This window comes from Lolium rigidum, chromosome 2, assembly GCF_022539505.1.
Source record: "Lolium rigidum isolate FL_2022 chromosome 2, APGP_CSIRO_Lrig_0.1, whole genome shotgun sequence".
Taxonomy (NCBI): Eukaryota; Viridiplantae; Streptophyta; class Magnoliopsida; order Poales; family Poaceae; genus Lolium; species Lolium rigidum.
Window position 1 is genome coordinate 265,033,845 of NC_061509.1, and position 23,452 is coordinate 265,057,296.

The window sequence follows — 23,452 nt, forward strand, 5'->3', positions numbered from 1 at the left end:
CCTTGAGTAGGTTTCCCACATATGGGAGGTTTTAGTGTTGGGGTCTTATTCGAAGACTTGGACTAGAACTCTTGGGGCTTCCACCTATATAATGAGGAGGAGAGGGAGGGGGGCAGCCACTCTTTGGCTCAGCCTTGGCCGCACCCCTTAGAGGGCCGGCGCCCAACCCCCTCTCTCCCCAAACCCTAGCGGTCTCTCTCCTCCACCATATCCCGCACGCTTAAGCGAAGCTCCGCCGGATTTCTCCACCACCACCGACACCACGCCGTCGTGCTGTCGGATTCAAGAGGAGCTACTACTTCCGCTGCCCGCCTGGAACAGGGAGGTGGACGTCGTCTTCATCAACAACCGAACGTGTGACCGAGTACGGAGGTGCTGCCCGTTCGTGGCGCCGGAACCGATCGTGATCAAGATCTTCTACGCGCTTTTGCAAGCGGCAAGTGAACGTCTACCGCAGCAACAAGAGCCTCATCTTGTAGGCTTTGGAATCTCTTCAAGGGTGAGACTCGATAATCCCCTCGTTGCTACCGTCTTCTAGATTGCATCTTGGCTTGGATTGCGTGTTCGCGGTAGGAAATTTTTTGTTTTCTATGCAACGTTATCCTACACTAACAACAGCAGTACATCCACCGCCAAGACAACACCTGAATTACAGACTCTCCAAAAAACGACGCCTCCAAGAAGGAAACAGTGCTCAAACACCATCGTCGCCCGATCAAAGATCTTAGGTTTTCACCCTGAAGATAGTCCCCGCTCTTAAAACAATGCCTCCACCAAGACCATTGGCAGGCACAACCAGTTAAGGCTAGACCTTGGGTTTTCACCCTGAAAGGTAGGACTCTGCGCTTCACTGTGTTGTCGCCCCCACTTTCATACCGCTGCTGCGAAGCCCGGAACACCAAGCCAGTCTCTCAACAGCGTGGAGACTTAAACCTCCCTTAGCTAGTCCTCCCCTCCGGCCTTCATGAAATTCTCCTCTTCCGACTTTCATCATGGATCCATAGTCACTTGATGTCAACACAGAAAAAGAGCTTCGCGCCGCTCCCTCCAGAACCAATCGGTCGGAATAAAAGCATGGGTGCGCACGACCGAATACCTCCGATCCAGCAAACTCCAGGCAAAGCACTGTTACATTCACCGGCGGAGCCTTCCGGAACTCAACCCTCCGGCCAGATCACGAGTCCAGGCCTCCGGTAGGTCCTCCTCTTCACGCAAGAGAGGCCCTAGGACCGCCGCATTTTATTCTGCAAGACATGAGATCCCAAGATCCACCATATCTTGCTGGCCATCTCCGGCGGAAGGAGGAGGCCGCCGCCCCGACGCCCAAGTGATGCGGGCAGAGCCGCAGACCATCGATGCAACCCGCGACGGAACAACATGGTGCAGGAGCTCGGGACCCTCCAGACCCATGCGGGTCTAGATCGAGCCCAACCACCCCACCCCATCTGCCAACCGCCAATCGCCGCACCTCCGGCCGCCGTTGCCACGCACCACCACCGCAAGGCCCGAGAGCGAGCGCCGCCGTCGCCGAGCCCTGCCGCGACCAGCAGGAGCCCCGCCGCCGCCACACCGCGCGAGCTTTGCCCGGCAGCGCCTTCGGCGGTGGCGGAGGGAAGGGAGGGCGGAGGGGAGGGATACTCGGGCGGCGGCAGATGGAGCCCCGGTGCGGCGCAGCGCCGCCGCACGGGGGGCGGGGGAGGGGTTATATGTGTACATATACGGATGGAGAACTACTCCATATCGTATTGTATAGATATTACATTTTATTTGTTTAACAACCCCCTTTAATCTAAATCTTCATTGTGCCTAAACTCATGAAAACTTGCAACTGGCACGTTCACAAAAAAAGTGGAAGTCAATTTCTATGTGGTTTGTACGAGCATGGGAAACTGGATTTGCACATAAATAGGTGGCTCCTAAGTTGGCATACCATGAGCATGATTTTTTCCTTTAATTTTATGCCAAATTATTGAAGGAGAGCTTCAATCCAAATTAGCTCAGTTGCAGTAATTGCAAGTGCCTTATACTTGACCTTGAAACTGTGGTTTGTTTTTTAGCACTCCATGAGACAAGATTTTATCATACAAAGATAGCAAAGTCTCCTATAGAACACCTATCATCAATGCATCCAGCCCATTTTACATCTAAAAAAAGCACTTAATAGAGTAAATATGGACTTCTGAAAAATAAATGTCTAATTTTAGAGTGTCACAAATATCTCAAAATCCTTTTTTACCATTGTCCAATGAGAGGTCATAAGTGCATGCAGTTATTGGCAAACCTTGTTCATAGAAAATGACAGATCAGAACATGTCAAAGTAAGATACTGAAGAGCACCAACAATGTTTCGATATCGTGTGCTATCTTTTGTACCAAGTGGCTCCCCCTTAGTAAGAGATAGCTTTTCACTGGAGGACAAGGGTGTGGGCGCGGACTTGCAACCATTTATACCAACTTTAGCTAGTAAATCAAATGCATATTTACCTTGAGTAAGAAATGGAGATCACCAAAATCCTTGATAGCAAAATGAATATTATGGTCCTTGAGTAATATTGCGATAGCCTGATCTGAAGAGCTAGTCACATAAATCAAGACATAAATAATAATATATGCCTTCTGATAAAGGAACAAGAATGTATCAGGCTAAGATGGAAGATCAAGAAGGTTGGAACTCAACCGAGAGAAGCAGGCATGAGGGGGGGGGGGGGCTCTGCTTTAAACCATATAAAGCCTTATCAAGCTTGCACATGTGATGAGCATTGAGCTTTTCAAAATTTGGAGGTTGTTGCATGTAAACTTCCTCTTCCAGAATACCATGTAAAACATGTTCTTAACATCTACTTGCCAGAACTACCGATAGATCATCAAAATCACAACACACTCACCCTGGTCCTCTCTTTCTGGCAGAAACACCACGCTCTCGTGCCATATTAGGAAAACGTTGGTCTGATACTAGCTTGCTTGGCTGGGATGGAAGGTAGACATGAGGCTAAGATGTAATGGGGATCGTACCAGATGGAGTGTCAGTAGTAACTCTTGGAAAACGTGGGCAAGAGAAGCAGCCTGCAAAATGCCAATGCCCTTCGATGGTGCTATTCAGCTGTTATAAGAACCTACATACTTGCTAGTTCTTCTTCCTTTCTTTGTTTTTTTTGGCGAGCTTGCTAGATTAGATATAACTGTAATAATTATGGGTCAAGGAAATGTCGTCCTTAAGCAATCACACTACACATTTTACAACTTCACAAGCATTACGCGGTTGAAGAAGCGATAACATCTTGCTAGAGATCGGTGCTGCTGACACCTCGGCGATGGAGACGACATGCAAGGCGTCATGTAGATACACTGACACAAAACATACCATGCTTATGAACTGACAAAGGGAAAACCATTAAAAAAACTCAAACAATTATTCTCAAGTTGTCTATAGTAGAAAGATTATGTCTCCTTCAATTTTTCTGCCAGGGGAAACACCCCTCAGCAACCTTCTTAATTAATTATGCAAAGGCATCAGTACTAAAGGGTTTAGCATTTATCTGCAAAAGATATATCGAAGGATTGGCAATAACCCAATGACAATAGCCTATTTGCACCAAAGCAAATAAGCAATCTTAAGTCTAATATTACAGGTTGCAAAAGAAATGACTAGCAAGATACAGGAACATTGCTCTAAAAGTATTTAAATTTGTACTAAATGATGTAAAACTTGCAGCGATAATTCTCCTAGATATTTGGTTATTGAAAATAAAGAAACGAATTCAATGAAAATCTCTTGGATATACTTTTGGAGTAGATAACAAATTCAAGTCTTGCATGAGAATGAGTTAATTAGCATCAGCAGCAATAGCTCAAGAGGATACTTATCCTGCTCAACATCGCATCATGAGAAAACAGATCCAGGATGAAATTAAATTACTCGGACTTCCAAGTTATTTGCATAGTTTGTACTTCGTACAAATTGGAGATACATAACAGTATAAAATTTGAAATGTTTTGTGCAGAAGTGCTATCTCTAACTGAGCACCGGGTAGGAAAAAATTGCAGGAACTCCTTCATGAAAGCAAATAAGCAATCTTAATTGCAGGAACTCCTTCATGAAACTGATGAGTAGATACCTGAACTATAAAATTCTCAATCAAGTGGCGATATTTACGAGCTGCTATCATGGATACCAAAATCATGCTAGCTCAAGCAAAGCATCAGAAAGCACCTTCTATAATCATTTTTTTCTTTGAACTTCTTCGCTTATATTGCAACACGGGTACATGTTGTTACAATCTCGAATAATAAAACCCATCACCTAGGTGGTGGAATATAGTCAATCAATACTTCCTGTCAACACCCGGATTTTTAATTCTAGATGCCTATTATGACATACATCGCAATCCCAGCAATATTGTTTTTGCGAGATATAATAGTTTTATATCACAGAACATCATTCATTACAAACCATAATAGTCTTACATCAAAGGATCACATGATCCAGTCTTAATACAACAGTTGATCTAAGGATCAATTACAAAACACACAGCGGAAGAAACGTAGTAGCGGTCTATCTGTTCCACAGGCAACGCTTTGACGTCAGGAGGTAGTCCTAGTTATCATAAAAGTCCCGATGTCCATCCTCCTGGTATTGGTGCTCCTCTTCATAGTCTGGCCATTTGAATAGCCAGGGACAAAGCCATGAGTACTTTTAAAGTACTCGCAAACTATACTAATAGCAATACTAATAACTCTAAGCGGGTTCTAAGCTCTAGGTCCATTTGCACAAAGCCAATTTTATTTCATAAGCACTTACTAGTCAAGACCCTTTTTTTACCTAGACTTACTCAAGTGGGAACATTAGTGTCATTCCCACAACTCTGTTGTGATTCAAGTCAAAGTCACATTTCAAGTCACCCTTCATTTTAGAAAACATCTGACAACGGAACAGTATGGCCATCCAACTGTCCATGACCGCGGACGCGGATATTCTAATAGTTTAACACTCTGCAGAGGTCGTACTCTTGTACCACAACATTTGATTACATCCGTCAGGGGTAACCCTGAATCATCATAACTCAGTATGCGGATCATCAAGCATTAACCTTTCACTTACATACTCTAGTATAGGCACCTCCCCTATGAGCTTGGCCTCCTAGTGATGTCAAACTGCCATCCTAGGAACTGCACAGAGCTTGGGTAGGGCATTCAACTCTTTTTCACGTCATTTCACTTTCAACAGAGGCAGCCTTAGCATAACCTCTATGACGCTTGTTCAGAGGGAACCCATACTAAGATACATAAATTTCAAGCTAAAGCCTTACCCATAATCAGGTATTGTGGGGGTACTCTAAAATTGGAATGGTATCGCATCCGAACCCAACCATCAGTTTTTATCAAATTCACCATGTCATTCAAAGGTCATATTCACCTTCAACACTTTCAATAGAATGACTCATCATTCCAAGGTTTTCAAAGTCATTTGATTCAGAAGTTCCCATCTAGAGTAGTCAATTTTAGTTTAGCACTAGCAACTAGTCATGAGGGGTGCTAACTACATTTTGACTCTCTAGGCTAAGTGTGAAGCTCTTGTGATACTCTACACTTGTACACAAATTAACTACAACAAGTAAACCTTGGTAAATCAAAGTAAAGTTAAAGCAAGATAAAACTTGGGTTTGGATGAATAAGACTTTAAATACCAATACTAGTGCCATAGTATCTTGCACTAGTAACTTGGCAATAGTAGAGCTTGCATTAGGGTAGCTTGCCTTGGTTGGTGTATTGATCAAAGTGTTCTTCTTCTTCTTCGTAGAAGACCTCCTCCTTCTCGTAGCCTTCGGTACTAGCGTCTATAAATGGATACGAGGTAACAATCACCATACAATGCTTAAGGAGACTACTTATCCCCAATGGCTCCCACAAGATGATCTATCATCATCACAATCATCACTCCAAATCATACTAGGGTTTTCTTATTTAGTGTTAGGAAAATAATTTCCTCTCATTGAAATATTTATTAGGGTTTCTATTTATTTTCTTTGAGAAATAATTTCCTCTTATTGAATATTACTAAAGTTCAATATCCTCCAATAATAAAGTATGAGATCATGTCGACCAAGGTCAACAATTCATATTTATTCATTTGAGAAAATGATTTAAATGAGATACTACATCTCATACCATTTAAATACTACTTTGGAAATGATTTAATATCCTCAAGTAATAACATATGAGGTCATGAAGACTAATGTCATCACCTCACATTGAATTACTTAGAAAAGTGATTTAAATGAGATGCCACACCTCATAGATTTGAAATACTAAATTTGAAATAATTTAAATGGGCTAGAAATGACTACATAGCCATTATTTGAATCTAGCCCATGATCATATGAAACAACTATGTCATATTTTTGCATATTCAGAAATAAAATATGAAATGTGATTTTTGAGAGTTGGAATCAACTCAAAATGAATTATGGTTGATTTGTAATAAATGTTTGAAATTTGAAAAGGTACTGCCTTGTTAATTTTATTGCAAGTGTTATATAATGTGCTAGGGTTTGAGACCAGTGGGGTTGGGTAGATATTTTCATCTACTTTCACAGAAAATTGGAATTACCCAAGTTGGATGGGTAGATTTGTTTTTATTCCAATTTGAATAAGGCACCGGTATTGAAATTGAATTTAAACGAATTAACAGAATTTGAATTTTTGGGCTCGCGCGGGAAAACGAATTGGGCCAGAGAGGGGGGGTTAGCAGGCCGGCCCAGCAGTGCGTTTCGCGCAGCAGGCCGCCTGACATTGGGTCCCACTGTCAGCGTGTCTTAACGTACCGAAACGGTACGCGCGAGGTGAGCCTTAGGATTAGAAGGGGATCGAACGGTCGAGGCTCGTCGTCGTCGACGGCGAGCTCAAACCCTATCTGCGGCGGAGCTAGGGGGTCGGAGGGCTCACCGGTGGCCGGAGGAGCTCAGGGGTGAGGTAGATTGGCGTTGCGGATGACGAGGAAGCAGCTGGTGGTCGCGGCAGATCCGGGGGAGCTCTACAGCTCCAGCTCCACCTTCTCCTGCTCTAGCGATGCTCCGGCTAGCAATTGGGAGGCTACAGGCTAAATTGGGACGAGAGAGTGCTTGGGCAGGCTCAGGGAGAAGAGGGAAGGAGGTTGGTGTGCTCAGAATGCTTGGGGAGGGGCACCTTTTATAGGGTCGACGAGGTGCCGAGGCTTGCGGACATGGAGATGGTGGCGACGGTGCTACAGCAGCTCAGTGACGTGGGCGAGGATGCGACACTGCTCTACATGTCACGGTGATCATCACACGCTTCATCGCACGGAGAATGGTGGTCCAGAACAGTGGGGAGATCGATGTGTCCAGAGGTACTATGGCGGACAGCGTCGATGAGGATGACGGCGACGGGGCACGGGGGAGAGAGGGCGAGTGTCTGGCAGGTTCTTGGCATCATGGCGACTCTCCTGGCGGGCGCTGACGGCGAGGCGAGGGCTAGGTCAACGGGGCACCATGGCGCTCTGGCGCCCTCTGGGGCGTGTCCATGCGCATCATGGCATCCCTGGGCTGACATGGGCGTGCCCTGTGCTGACCTGGGCAAGCCTCTCCTTGGCCAATGGCTGGCATGAGCAGGTGCAGGGGAGTGAGGGGAGTCTCCAGGACAGGATGATGTAGGCCAGAGGTGAGAGGAGAGGAGTTGGCATGGTGGAGTGGCATGGTGATTGGCATGAGAAAGGTTTGGTCATGTGTGGCCTTGGAACAGTGAAGCAAGGGCATGGTGAGGTAGAGGAGAGGTGCAGGGATACTGTGGATGACCAGAGCATCCAAGTGCATGCTAAAATCCACTAGGTTTTAGTGTGTGTCAATTTGGCCAAATGGTGCACACAAGGTGTTTGATGAAATGGCCGAATGAAATTTGAATTTGAATTTTGGCAAAATATTTTATGGGTGTTACTCTAATAATGTTTAGCACACCTTGGTGGCATTGGTTAGCAAAATGGGTTTGATTTGATGAAAATCAAAATTGGGGTGATCTTAAATCTGATTCAAAGTTGCAACTTTGGATGCAATTTATAAGAATTCGAAAATACTTCTGCAAGGTTGGTGCTGACGTGGGAGTTGGATTGCAACGGCACCAGAAAGTAGCTTCCTTGTGATGGTAAAGCACTCGTCTGTTGGGAACCCCAAGAGGAAGGTATGATGAGTACAGCAGCAAGTTTTCCCTCAGTAAGAAACCAAGGTTTATCGAACCAGTAGGAGATGAAGGCCACGCGAAGGTTGTTGGTGGAGGAGTGTAGTGCGGCGCAACACCAGTGATTCCGGCGCCAACGTGGAACCTGCATAACACAATCAAAATACTTTGCCCCAACTTAACTGTGAGGTTGTCAATCTCACCGGCTTGTTGTAAACAAAGGATTAAACGTATGGTGTGGAGAATGATGTTTGTTTGCAAAGAACAGCAGAGAACAATGATTGCAGTAGGTTGTATTTCAGATGTAAAAGAATGGACTGGGGTCCACAGTTCACTAGTGGTGTCTCTCCAATAAGATAAATAGCATGTTGGGTGAACAAATTACAGTTGGGCAATTGACAAATAGAGAGGGCATAGCAATGCACATACATATCATGATGACTACTATGAGTTTTACTTAGGGCATTACGACAAAGAACATAGACCGCTATCCAGCATGCATCTATGCCTAAAAAGTCCACCTTCGGGTTAGCATCCGTACCCCTTCCAAGTATTAAGTTGCAAACAACAGACAATTGCATTAAGTACTGTGCGTAATGTAAACAATACAAATATCCTTAGACAAAGCATTGTTGTTTTATCCCTAGTGGCAACAGCACAACCATAACCTTAGAACTTTCTGTCATTGTCCCAGATTCAATGGAGGCATGAACCCCTATCGAGCATACATACTCCCTCTTGGAGTTACAAGTATCAACTTGGCCAGAGCCTCTACTAGCAACGGAGAGCATGCAAGATCATATACAACACATATATGATATATCAATAATCAACTTGACATAGTATTCCATATTCATCGGATCCCAACAAACACAACATGTAGCATTACAAATAGATGATCTTGATCATGATAGGCAGCTCACAAGATCTAAACATGATAGCACAAGAGGAGAAGACAACCATCTAGCTACTGCTATGGACCCATAGTCCAGGGATGAACTACTCACGCATCAATCCGGAAGCGGGCATGGTGATGTAGAGCCCTCCGGTGATGATTCCCCTCTCCGGCAGGGTGCCGGAGGCGATCTCCAGAATCCCCCGAGATGGGATTGGCGGCGACGGCGTCACAATATGTTTTCTCGTATCGTGGCTCTCGGTATTAGGGTTTTCGCGACGGAGAGAATAAATAGGCGAAAGAGCAGAGTCGGGGGAGGCACGAGGGGCCCACCCCATAAGGAGGCGCGCCCAGAGGTGGGGCCGCGCCCCCCTAGGGTGTGGCCGCCTCGTCGCCCCTCTTCGTCTCCTCTTCGGACTTCTGGAAGGCTCCGTGGAAAATAAGACCCTGGGCTTTTGTTTCGTCCAATTCCGAGAATATTTCCTGTGTAGGATTTCTGAAACCAAAAACAGCAGAAAACAGGAACTGGCGCTTCGGCATCTTGTTAATAGGTTAGTGCCGGAAAATGCATCAAAATGATATAAAGTGTATATAAAACATGTGAGTATTGTCATAAAACTAGCATGGAACATAAGAAATTATAGATACGTTTGAGACGTATCAGTTGGCAAGCTCCAAAGTGATCACCTTGATGTGCTCTTAGATGAGGAGCAAAGAGTTGAGAAAGTTTGGTTTAGAAATAAATAACCACAGGGGTCCAAAGTGGGTAACATGTTAAAAATGCCACATGTGACCATTATCATATGTGACTAGGTTTTTCATTTCCTTTTGTTTTGTTTTCAATTTCTTTGACCAATAGGCATTGTTTTGGGTTCATTTAGGGTTAGGTTGAGTTTAGTATTGGTTTCAACCATTTTGGTAAAGTAATTTGGGCATAGGCCTATATTTGCCAAAAATGGCCATAAGCTCACATATGCTTTTTCTTTTATTTTATTTTTCTTTTGCTTTGTTTCTTTTTGACTCCAAAGAGCAAGGTTTAGGGTTTAGGAACATTTCCAAACACTTCACACAACAATCATGGCCTAAACACAACATTCATGCATGAACACTATGCACACTATTAAAAATCAATTAAGTTTTTGTTGGCTCAAAATTTTGGAATAAGGAAATTGCATGTCTTCTTTGTTTTGAAATTTGGGATGTTACAAACCTTCCCCCCTTAAACAAAATCTCGTCCCGAGATTTAAGAAAAGTTAGGATCCTAAGAGAGATTGGGCAAATGGGTTAACAGGAAAACATACTCTCTGTGGTATTGGGTGCTTCCTGGGCTTCGGTTGCACTCATGCGGTAGAAACGACCGTTGCGGTTGTTTGGGTTCCTTCCAGTTGAGACACGGCGCTGTTGCTAGGAAGGTGTAGCGGTATTGGGGGCTGTCTTCGCCTGTTTCTTGGGGCACTCATTGGAGTAATGACCAGTAACTCCACATTCATAACAAGTCATAGTTGACTTGTCTTTTGGGGCAATGGGGACAACATTGCTTCCAGTCCTTGGGGCAGTGTTGGTGTTGTTGTTGTTACCAGTATGGTTGTTGTTGTTGTTGTTATTGTTGTGGTTGTTTCCTCCGGGCTTCGGGGGTCCTCCATTGTGGTTGATGAAGTTTGAACGGAACGTTGAAACAGTTGGCTTGTTGTGTCTTGAGGAAAATCCTCCAGGTGAATTGGTGTGGTACTTCTGTGTATTGTTGGGTCCATTCTGGTGCATCATTCTGTGCTTGCGGTTCTCATTGGCTTGGTGGAGCTTTCCTTCCATCTGGATGGCAGAGTCTACTAGTGCTTCTAGGTCAGCAAATGGAATGTTCACTAACACTGTCTACATCTCGTCATGCAGTCCATTCAGAAATCTTTTCTTCTTCTCGGTGGTGTCGGTCTCATCCGGAGCGTACCTAGACAGAGTGAGGAATCTGTCACGGTATTCCACCACGGACATCCTTCCTTTTTTGAGTTCGCGGAACTCATCCCTCATCTTCTTGATCAGACCCGGTGGCACATGGTATCTGCTGAACTTGAGCTTGAAGTCTTCCCAAGTCATCATTTGTCCGGCATTCATTGCACGGGTACTGTTCCACCAGGCTCTGGCAGGTCCTGACAAGTAGTGGGTGGCAAATAGTACTTTCTCCGCAGCTTCAACTCCTGCAACTTCCAGGTTGTTCTCCATTGATTGGAGTCAGTCATCTGCATCTAGGGGCTCTTCAGTCTTGCTAAGCATTGGGGGGTTAGTATTCTGGAAATTCTTCAACTTAGATCCAGGATGATCATTATGTCCATTTCCTTGGTTGTTCTGGGCTATCCGTTGCAGTACGGCAAGGTTGGCTTGTCGCTCAGCCCTTTCGACTTCTCTATCTTCCATCATCATTTGTAGCATCTGCAGCATTGCATCTTGGTTGGTGCTGCGGGTTGGAGGGGCCATCTGAACATTGAAATAGATCATAAGATAAGAGGGAAATTTCTATGGTTTGTTTGGTTTAAAGTTTAAAAAGTTTCAAAACTTGAGTAGTGCTGAGGTGGTAAAAACCAACAACACTTTTTCATTCATTCGAAACAACACACATTACAAACTAACACACAAATGGTTTGAAGAACTATTTCCTCGTTCTACGATACAAGTGGGACAGATACAAACTCACACTAGTGCTCTCTTGCGTAGGTGTAAGTTCTACTAAAGTGATCTAGGGATACTACTCTTCATCCGGAATGGTGGGTTCTTCGTCTTCACGGGTAATGTGCTTGGCGAAAGGCGCAGGCATTGTCTAACTCCTTGCGGGTCTTGTACAGCATGAAGTCCAGGTATGCCACATAGTGGTTCATCTCCGGGTGCGGTGGCAGGGTTATTGGCCTTCCCATGGGATCATGACTTGGGTAGTAGAAGAAGCGAGTGTTCTTGATCTTGTTCTCATTATGTCCACATAGACGGGCAAGTGCTTCTTGCATGGCCTTGGCTATTCCATTCTTCCAGCTGTTCCCCTTTACAGAAAACCATATGGTTTCCCAAATTGGGGCTCCCAGGTTTCCTCTTAGATCTGCAGTAACTTCCCACTGAGGTTGTCCTCCCGATTGATTATTGAGGGGTACTCCAAAGAACTCGGGATATGGGCATCCTAGATATTCAACTAGCTGTTCCAAATCCTTCTCGAACATTAGGTCTCCTCTGTGGCCAAGCTGATAGGACTCATAGTTGTACTCCATCTGTGGGCAATTAGGATGAGTAAGTTTGTGAAGTGGTCAAGTGTGCCAAATTTTATGTAGAATTTCAAGAAAAAGTAGAGCATGGATTTTTTATTTTGAAAAGATCTCAAGGATAAGAGTGAGAATAAGTTTTCATAAATATTCACTTCCTTTGTTTTGAAACTAAGTTTTTCAGACGTCCATTCTAACTAGGGCCTCCTAAGGTCAAACAATGGCTCCGATACCAACTTGTCAACACCCGGATTTTTAATTCCAGATGCCTATTATGCCATACATTGCAATCCCAGGAATATTGTTTTTGCGAGACATAATAGCTTGATATCACAGAACATCATTCATTACAAACCATAATAGTCTTACATCAAAGGATCACATGATCCAGTCTTAATACAACAGTTGATCTAAGGATCAATTACCAAACACACCGCGAAAGAAACGTAGTAGCGGTCCATCTGTTCCACAGGCAACGCTTGACGTTAGGAGGTAGTCCTAGTTATCATAGACGTCCCGATGCCCATCCTCCTGGTACTGGTGCTCCTCTTCATAGTCTGGCCATTTGAATAGCCAGGGACAAAGCCATGAGTACTTTTAAAGTACTCGCAAACTATACTAATAGCAATACTAATAACTCTAAGCGGGTTCTAAGCTCTAGGTCCATTTGCACAAAGCCAATTTTATTTCATAAGCACTTACTAGTCAAGACCCTTTTTTACCTAGACTTACTCAAGTGGGAACATTAGTGTCATTCCCACAACTCTGTTGTGATTCAAGTCAAAGTCACATTTCAAGTCACCCTTCATTTTAGAAAACATCTGACAACGGAACAGTATGGCCATCCAACTGTCCATGGCCGCGGACGCGGCTATTCGAATAGTTTAACACTCTGCAGAGGTCGTACTCTTGTGCCACAACATTTGATTACATCCGTCAGGGGTAACCCTGAATCATCATAACTCAGTATGCGGATCATCAACCATTAACATTTCACTTACATACTCTAGTATAGGCACCTCCCCTATGAGGTTGGCCTCCTAGTGATGTCAAACTGCCATCCTAGGAACTGCACAGGGCTTGGGTAGGGCATTCAACTCTTTTTCACGTCATTTAACTTTCAACGGTGGCAGCCTCAGCATAACCTCTATGACACTTGTTCAGAGGGAACCCATACTAAGATACATAAATTTCAAGCTAAAGCCTTACCCATAATCAGGTATTGTGGGGGTACTCCAAAATTTGAATGGTATCGCATCCGAAACCAACCATCATTTTTTATCAAATTCACCATGTCATTCAAAGGTCATATTCACCTTCAACACTTTCAATAGAATGACTCATCATTCCAAGGTTTTCAAAGTCATTTGATTCACAAGTTCCCATCTAGAGTAGTCAATTTTAGTTTAGCACTAGCAACTAGTCATGAGGGGTGCTAACTACATTTTGACTCTCTAGGCTAAGTGTGAAGCTCTTGTGATACTCTACACTTGTACACAAATTAACTACAACAAGTAAACTTGGTAAATCAAAGTAAAGTTAAAGCAAGATAAAACTTGGGTTTGGATGAATAAGACTTTAAATACCAATACTAGTGCCATAGTATCTTGCACTAGTAACTTGGCAATAGTAGAGCTTGCATTAGGGTAGCTTGCCTTGGTTGGTGTATTGATCGAAGTGTTCTTCTTCTTCTTCGTAGAAGACCTCCTTCTCGTAGCCTTCGGTACTAGCGTCTATAAATGGATACGAGGTAACAATCACCATACAATGCTTAAGGAGACTACTTAGCCCTAATGGCTCACACAAGATGATCTATCATCATCACAATCATCACTCCACATCATACTAGGGTTTTCTTATTTAGTGTTAGAAAAATAATTTCCTCTCACTGAAATATTTATTAGGGTTTCTATTTATTTCCTTTGAGAAATAATTTCCTCTTATTGAATATTACTAAGGTTCGATATCCTCCAATAATAAAGTATGAGATCATGTCGACCAAGGTCAACAATTCATATTTATTCATTTGAGAAAATGATTTAAATGAGATACTACATCTCATACCATTTAAATACTACTTTGGAAATGATTTAATATCCTCAAGTAATAACATATGAGGTCATGAAGACTAATGTCATCCCCTCACATTCAATTACTTAGAAAAGTGATTTAAATGATATGCTACACCTCATAGATTTGAAATACTAAATTTGAAATAATTTAAATGGGCTAGAAATGACTACATAGCCATTATTTGAATCTAGCCCATGATCATATGAAACAACTATGTCATATTTTTGCATATTCAGAAAGACAATATGAAATGTGAATTTTGAGAGTTGGAATCAACTCAAAATGAATTATGGTTAATTTTTAATAAATGTTTGAAATTTGAAAAGGTACTGCCTTGTTAATTTTATTGCAAGTGTTTTATAATGTTTTAGGGTTTGAGACCAGTGGGGTTGGGTAGATATTTTCATCTACTTTCACCCAAAATTGGAATTGCCCAAATTGGATGGGTAGATTAGTTTTTATTCCAATTTGAATAAGGCACCAGTATTGAAATTGAACTTAAACGAATTAACAGAATTTGAATCTGTGGGCTCGCGCGGGAAAACGAATTGGGCCAGAGAGGGGGGTTAGCAGGCCAGCCCAGCAGTGCGTTTCGCGCAGCAGACCACCTGATAGCGGGTCCCACTGTCAGTGTGTCTTAACGTACCGAAATAGTACGCGCGAGTTGAGCCTTAGGATTAGAAGGGGATCGAATGGTCGAGGCTCGTCGTCGTCGACGGCGAGCTCAAACCCTATCTGCGGCGGAGCTAGGGGGTCAGAGGGCTCACCGGTGGCCGGCGGAGCTCAGGGGTGAGGTAGATTGGCGTTGCGGACAACGAGGAAGCAGCTGGTGGTCGCGGCAGCTCCGGGGGAGCTCTACAGCTCCAGCTCCACCTTCTCCTGCTCCGGCGATGCTCCGGCTAGCAATTGGGAGGTTACAGGCTGAATTGGGACGAGAGAGTGCTTGGGCGGGCTCAGGGAGAAGAGGGAAGGAGGTTGGTGTGCTAAGAATGCTTGGGGAGGGGCTCCTTTTATAGGGTCGACGAGGTGCCGAGGCTTGCGGACATGACGATGGTGGCGATGGTGCTACAGCGGCTCAGTGACGTGGGCGAGGATGCGACGCTGCTCTATACGTCACGGTGATCATCACGCGCGTCATCGCACGGAGAATGGTGGTCCAGAACAGTGGGGAGATCGATGTGTCCAGAGGTACTGTGGCGGACGGCGTCGATGAGGATGATGGCGACGGGGCACGGGGGAGAGAGGGGGAGTGTCTGGCAGGTTCCTGGCGTCATGGCGACTCTCCTGGCGGGCGCTGACGGCGAGGCGAGGGCTAGGTCAACGGGGCACCGTGGCACTCTGGCGCGCTCTGGGGCGTGTCCATGCGCATCATGGCGTCCCTGGGCTGACATGGGCGTGTCCTGTGTTGACCTGGGCAAGCCTCTCCTTGGCCAATGGCTAGCATGAGCAGGTGCAGGGGAGTGAGGGGAGTCTCCATGACAGGATGATGTAGGCGAGAGGTGAGAGGAGAGGAGTTGGCATGGTGGAGTGGCATGGTGATTGGCATGAGCAAGGTTTGGTCATGTGTGGCCTTGGAACAATGAAGCAAGGGCATGGTGAGGTAGAGGAGAGGTGCAGGGATACTGTGGATGACCAGAGCATCCAAGTGCATACTAAAATTCACTAGGTTTTAGTGTGTGTCAATTTGGCCAAATGGTGCACACAAGGTGTTTGATGAAATGGCCGAATGAAATTTGAATTTGAATTTTGGCAAAATATTTTATGGGTGTTACTCTAATAATGTTTGGCACACCTTGGTGGCATTGGTTAGCAAAATGGGTTTGGTTTGATGAAAATCAAAAGTGGGGTGATCTTAAATCTGATTCAAAGTTGCAACTTTGGATGCAATTTATAAGAATTTGAAAATACTTCTACAAGGTTGGCAAGCTCCAAAGTGATCACCTTGATATTCTCTTGGATGAGGAGCAAAGAGTTGAGAAAGTTTGGTTTAGAAATAAATAACCACAGGGGTCTAAAGTGGGTAACATGTTAAAAATGCCACATGTGACCATTATCATATGTGACTAGGTTTTTCATTTCCTTTTGTTTTTTTTTTTTCAATTTCTTTGACCAATAGGCATTGTTTTGGGTTCATTTAGGGTTAGGTTGAGTTTAGTAATGGTTTCAACCATTTTGGTAAAGTAATTTGGGCATAGGCCTATATTTGCCAAAAATGGCCATAAGCTCACATATGCTTTTTCTTTATTTTATTTTTCTTTTGCTTTGTTTCTTTTTAACTCCAAAGAGCAAGGTTTAGGGTTTAGGAACATTTCCAAACACTTCACACAACAATCATGGCAAAAACACAACATTCATGCATGAACACTATGCACACTATTAAAAATCAATTAAGTTTTTGTTGGCTCAAAATTTTGGAATAAGAAAATTGTATGTCTTCTTTGTTTTGAAATTTGGGATGTTACACTTCCCCACTCGGCCCACTATCTCCTAGTTTTACCAGTTCATGAGAAATTTTCTTTCCAGTCCAACTGATCTTTGAAACAGTATAGGACGATAAGGAGGACAAAATAAATTTATGTGCATCATAGTCCCAGCAATAGCAGACTTTGTAAGGCCAGAATTCTGGAGTTCAGCAACGAGAAAAGCACAGTCGCTCTCGATAAGTAAAGGCACAGCATAAATTGAAAGGATGGCTTGATTCTCTGGACAGTCTCTTGGCGATGGACAGTTCATGGCATCTACCCTGTCACGTCTGCTTATGCAGCGCAATTTGAGGGATCATTCTAGGACTTCAGGTGTACAGTTTGGTGCAGTGACGCTCCCATGAAGTGTTGCATCTTTGCCTGGCTTGCTATCTGGGGCTGGTGGCTGACCGGCGATGTCCTCACTCGCCGTGGATCGCCTCAGAGTGATTCATGCCCTCTTTGCCTCTCCGGCCAGTAGACTGCAGTTCACCTGCTCAAACCTTGCCCCTATCATTGCAGCTACGGTGCCACATTCTGCAGCAAGCCAATCTGCCAATCATGCTTACTCCCGCAGACTAAACGATCATCGACCATGTGGATATCTTCGACACAACAGCTCATTCCTTGCAGCAAGCGTAAAGATTGGACCTCACGTGTCCAACTGGTGTGGTGGTCTCTCTAAAAGGAACGCAACACGCGCGGATCTTCCAATACCAAGCTGCTCATCTACATCGTCGGCAAGGTCGTTGAAAAAGCTGTGTTGTGGCAGGCTGCCGGACGCCCTCGTTCTAGTAGCCCGATTGGGACATGTATTGCTGTTTAGATTAGAATAGATGTTGTCTCTTTTTTTTCTTTCTTTTCCTGTTTGGTTTGTACTCCTATACACTTCCTCTATGATCAATGAAATAGCGGCTCCGTCTGCATTTCCGTCAAAATAAACCTGCTCACAATTAATAGAACAAGGGTGTGACTATTTCTCAGTTGACTAAAAATTAACTTCGTTCTCAGTCAGATGATGGCATCAAAGTTGATGATATCATCAAAGTTTAGTTATAACTCATGTTCAACTAATGATTAACATAAATTACGATGCAAATTAAATGGTGTAAGATTTGATTGAATACAAAGTTCGTTCTCAGCTAGCTAAGAACTAACAAATCTCATACTGTAGAACAAGTTGAATCCAAAAAAGAGCTAGATGTAAAACTGAGAAAATGTTTCCGTCAATTTTCCTTTGACTAAACACAAATAGTGACATGGGGAAATTTCATGATTTGTTTGAGGAATGATGATGCTTTTGTAGCCACTTACGTACCCAAGGACTAGGGTCATAACCCCACATGATTCTTAGCTATTGGCCTACCAGATGACCAAAGACTTCATGTCACTGTCTAGCGTCTACCACTAAGTTATTTATAAATAGCAAGGCTTCCCTGAGCATAGGATGCATAGCTATGAGAGCGGACGAATAGCGCCCGGGCTTGGGTGGTCCGGATATCTGCAGACTTAGTGTGTGGCGATGCGGCTATGGAGCAGCATTAAATGATGCAATGCCAGAACAGGAATTGAAAGAAATACGCCGTATGATACGTGAACGGTGGCGCTGGCGCAGGAACAGGGGCCGACGATATTAATGGGGGCAGTTGGGCCGACGATAGTACATGATGTCCGGGCGGCGGTGAAACATGTTCCGCCGGCCGGCGCCGATGCCCGCCACCTTCTTCGGAGATCTGGAGCCGAGGACCCCCCCCCCCCACCCCCCACCCCCCACCCCCCACACGGTCAGACCACATCCGCCTTGGGGCCTTTTGCAAGCCCTGCTGGCGCAAGTCAGGAGCGGCAGAGATGAAGTGGAAGCAGTCGTTGGCTGTTCTTGACTGCCCGAGGAGGATCATAAAATATTCCCCGAGGAGGTGGCGCCGGCGGCGGCCGCTGGCGAGAGTACCAGTACTGGATCGGGCAATTCGGTGGTGGGGCTCAATTGCACGGCGGGCGCTGGCGAGGAATTGCAGACGGAGGTATCCATGGCCGATGCCGGCAATGTGGGCGAGCGCGCCGTCGTCTCGGGATGGAAGAGGGGGTACTGGGCCGTCTCCCGTTTTCCTTTTTGCGATTACGCACGCCTGTGTGTCACGCTGGCATAGTTTGTTTTTGTTGTTTGATTGGATGATCCGTGTTACTTTACTCGCTCGCGCGCCTAAGTATGCCTTTTGCTTAGTCGGGCAGGTGCTAGTTGAAAACTGAGGGGAAAAATGTCTCGCGACCGCGGCCGTGCCCAGGTAGGTGCCCTGCCGCCGCCGCGCTGATCTGCCTTCTCCGGCCTCCTCCACCCTTGCTGAGGCCAGATCCGGGATCCCCTACACGCCCTCTCTCTCTCCCACCTTCCAGTCCAGCCTCGGAAGCCTGCGTCGGAGGCTGCCGAGCTCCATCTCCCCGGCAATCTTCCCTGCAACCTTCGGCGACTCCGCGTCCCGTCGCGGGCCGCGTCGTCGCTCCGCCTCGACCGGCACCACCGACAGGGAGAAAAAATTTGCGCTCGGTAATTCTCTTAGCAGGGGGGCTCTTTTTCTTGTAATGGTCACTGTTGCCCATCCAGGTGGTGTATGAAAACAAAGCTACGGTTATGATGCGACCAACCAGATTCTAAATTCTGGTTATGAAATTAGATCTACTTTTTGGTTATAAAATTAGATCTACTTTTTGGTTATGGTTGATAGCATTTCACGAATTTGTAGAATAGTTAGTCAACTTCCAGCCGAAATGGTGATAGTATGCATCCATCTCTTTACTTGGCACCTTTCAAATTAAGTTGAATAAAAGCGTGGTTTGGCGCGAACCTTGTGTAGATCTAGTGCAACAAAAAAGTTCACCTACATGGAGTTTTCAGTTTGTTAGCTGCAGGAATGACTCTGATTGTTTGCTCTTCAAAGTTGACACACGGATATGTAGGATTCTATTGCATATTAGCCTTCATCTGTAGCAGCATTTGATCAACAGAAACTGTTTCGCTGGTTGTTACAAGCCTTGAAAATGCAGTATACTTGTAACAAAAGCGTTCAGTAATTTTTCAGCAAATTTGGATACTGTACAGACTTTAATCATGCAGCGAGTAACCTTATTACATACAGAAACGCTCTATGGCAAACATGATGATGACTAGCACTCAGAGAAGCGAAAGTGCGAATCACATGCTCAGGACATATGTGCCTCCTGGATCGGCAATGTACGTGTTTGTTAAACAATTTAACAAATTGTTGTATGATAGGGACGTAGAAGAGAGCTTCCAGGAGAAGAGGACACGCCTGGTAAAGCCCCGAAAACAATGAGAATAATCGTGACTGTGGTTTTGCATGTTTTGTAATGCTTGCCATGTGTCCCCTCCTCTTTTTTGGACTGACCTGGTTTTTTTCCATTACTGTACCCCGCAGGGTGGGGTGGTTTGCAAGGTTGGTGAGCCTATGGAGAATCATGCCGCAAAGATCTACATGCGAACAATGTTCGAGAAGTTCCAGGATAGTATGTACAAGATTGGTTCTTACTACGCCGACAAGGTGGTGCCAGGGGAGATGTATGTTACAACACATTTTGATTGCGAGAGCCGAGAGAAGTGGTGCAAGGTGCAGTACAAGGTTTCGGGTAGCGGTGGCTATTACACATGCGAATGCGGCATGTATGAGCACATGGGCATGCTCTGCTGCCATGTCCTTAAGGTACAAAATGGAAGTGTTTTTTTTCCATTTAATTGTTCTACTTTTTGGCGCGGCTGGCACGATCTGGAAACTTTGGTGGTAATGGCATACCTTTTTGCCCTGGTGCAGGTTCTGGTCCACCTCAGGTTCAAATTGACGGTGGACGCGCGCGATGTGTTGCCCATGCACCTGGTGCACTACCAGAAAGATCAGGGCCTGATGACATCCTTCAGTTTCCGGCATTCCCAGCTATACCTCAATTGCATGGAAGTGGGATGTAAATGTTGATGCATACACCACAACAATGGAGTCCATAAAGGTTATGGTGCCAAAGCTCAAGAAGGTAGGTGTCGAAGGGGATGGTTTAGGTCTCGAGGCGAGGCTCAACGTGAAGAAAGCTCGGGTAGATGGTGCGGCTGCACAAATGGTCGTGCAGTACCTCCACTGGGACAATGGGGTCTCTGATGCAATCAGTCTGGATGCAACCCTGCTCGCTCCATCGAAGAACAGAAGTGGTGGAAGGCCAACAAATAGCCATGACAAGCCGCCGTATGAGACTACGTCGAAGCGTACTAGATTCTACACGATATGCAGGTTCCCCGGACACAAGAGCACAACATGCCCAGACTGTCCTCCGGGGGTGGCGAAGCCTCGGAAAGAAGCAAAATGCTCGAATTGTGGTCTGCCAGGGCACAGTAACAGTAAGACAAGCTGTGTCAACAAAAATACAGCGGTTTAGCTTGTTCGTGCATTTGCAGGGATGTGCCCTAGATTGCTGTGAGGAAATTTTGGTTCCGCAATCTGCTGATAGCAGAATGAGAGATTGGAAATGTATTATCTTTTATTTATTGGACAAGGACATGTGTGCGGGCTCGCTGTGGATCGTGCCTGTGCGATGTTTGTTCTTTCCTGCAATTCTATTTTTTAGCATGATTTGTTTTTGCCATCCCCTCCCCTTCCATTGCTGTGTGTCTGGAGTTCAAAGCTTAATGGACTGTGTACTCCGTCTTCCGTATGCATTCGTTCCAATTCCAGGCTCATGATCTGATCAATTGTTCTTTCTTTGTAATATGGTGGCGAGAAGCCTGCGCCTGCTGGGGGAAGCGCCATGGGAGCTCGAGCAACCAGATCGGGCCATTGTTTTGTTGTGGATCTGGATGGGGGGTTGAGCTGCTCGGTGTGGCCCTGGATCTGGGTAATATAGCCAAGCGGATGCGGTGGAACATGATGGTCTGCTGGCTGCTGCCTACCGCGTCGAACTATTCTCTTCTTGGTTCGCACCAGAGCGTTGCTTACGTTGGAGGTAGTTGGCCGTCCGCGCCGGGCGTATTCCGTGCCTGAATTACTCCATCTGATACAGCCCCTATTATGACGTCAGTTAAAGATGCCAACGGTCTGATGTAGTGTGGATATCCGGATCACTCCAGCTCGGGCGTACTAGTGAGTTTTCGGCATAGCTATTTCTCATTTTACTTGTCTATCTTGGAGTAATGCACTTCTATGGTGTACATTATTTGTTGTGTCTCTGCACATTGAGGATATGAATTTTGTATCTATATGGGCATAGAATGCACCAGGAACCACTAATGGACCATCTGAATCACATTCTGCACTGATTCTGGTTCGCTTTGTCCCCCCTATTTTTATTACCTCTGCCTGGCCTTTGCGTCCTGCTCCTGTGCCTGTCAGGAACGAGGTTTCATAAATCTCATGTAAGTGTATCAAGGAGATGCTGTCCTCAAACCACCACACAGCACATTTTACAACTTCACAGGCATTCAACCATCACAAAAGCGATAACCTTTTGCTGGAGCAGTGCAGCTAGCACCTTGGCCAAGGAGACGACATGCAAGGATCATGTAGACATTGTACATTTTTCTTCAGTGAAAATCCCACACACAAGACGAGTCTAAGGCTGGTCATAGTGGGAGTAACTTAGACTAGTAACATATGTCATGCTACTAGTTTAGGTTACTACCTTCATAGTGGGTACTAACGTATATATGGTGTCATGCATTGTATCATTTATTGTGTTGTAGACTCATCTTGCCTTGAGGTGTGTGATGTTATGGTAACATAGCTAGTTATCATCTCACTCTCTTTCTTCATTTATTAGCATGCCATGTCACCAAAATGCCTTGAGATATATGATGTTACTAGCTATGTTACTCCTACTATGAGCAGTCTAACACCACGATTGCACAGGCTTCAAAGAATGATGTGTTGGACAAATACATAATGTCTCCTTCAATGTTTCTATGACTGAATGCGAACAGCAAAACGGGCAAATTACACCAATCAATGACCATATTGATTACACAAAGAAAGCAGACCCAAATCAGTCCTATGTGGTCTAGCATTAATCTCCAAAAATATATTTAAGGAACCAGCTATGAGACCATAACCCAATGACAAAGTGCCTGTTTGCACCATAGCAATATACAGTCTAATATTCGACGTTACAAAGGAGAATGACAAGAGAAGTCGAGTAGACTAGCAGTCAAGTAGGATACAGAAGCAATAATATTGCCCTACAAGTATTTAGATTTGCAGCAAAGTATAGAAATTTGTAGCAAGACATCTTCTACATATTCAGTTGTTGGCAAAGAAATAAATGAATCCAATGCAAATCTCTTATCTCCTAAATATAGTTTGGAGAAGTGGATATCAAATCCAAGTCTTGCATCAGAATAAGTTAATTAGCATCACGAGCAATAGCTTAAGACAGATATAGTTAATCCTGATCAGCATCGCGTCATGAGAAAACAGGTTCATGATGAAATTAAATTGCTAGGACTTCTAAGTTTTGTGCATAATCTGTACTTGGTCCAAATAAGAAAATACATAGCAGTATAAATTTAAAATATGTTGTGGATTATGGAGAAGTGATATTGATAATTGAACTTGGCGCAG

At 44.7% G+C, this 23,452-nt stretch overlaps 1 protein-coding gene across 1 annotated transcript; it reads left to right on the plus strand.

The window, feature by feature from the left end:
* Positions 1–20,009: 20,009 nt before the first annotated feature.
* LOC124688709 (protein FAR1-RELATED SEQUENCE 11-like) lies at positions 20,010–21,220 on the plus strand. The gene is made up of 3 exons (XM_047222345.1): positions 20,010–20,155; positions 20,279–20,560; positions 20,669–21,220. The coding sequence occupies exons 1-3, from the start codon at positions 20,039–20,041 to the stop codon at positions 20,825–20,827; spliced, it is 558 nt and encodes a 185-aa protein (XP_047078301.1). The 5' UTR covers positions 20,010–20,038; the 3' UTR covers positions 20,828–21,220.
* The last annotated feature ends 2,232 nt before the right edge of the window (positions 21,221–23,452 follow it).

Bases quoted from the DNA above. Each gene is read 5' to 3' on its own strand.
- LOC124688709 (XM_047222345.1), top strand. From the start codon at position 20,039: ATGCTCAGGACATATGTGCCTCCTGGATCGGCAATGTACGTGTTTGTT. The intron at 20,156-20,278 runs GTAAAGCCCCGA...TGTACCCCGCAG, and splicing joins AGGAGAAGAGGACACGCCTG to GGTGGGGTGGTTTGCAAGGT. The intron at 20,561-20,668 runs GTACAAAATGGA...GCCCTGGTGCAG, and splicing joins TCTGCTGCCATGTCCTTAAG to GTTCTGGTCCACCTCAGGTT.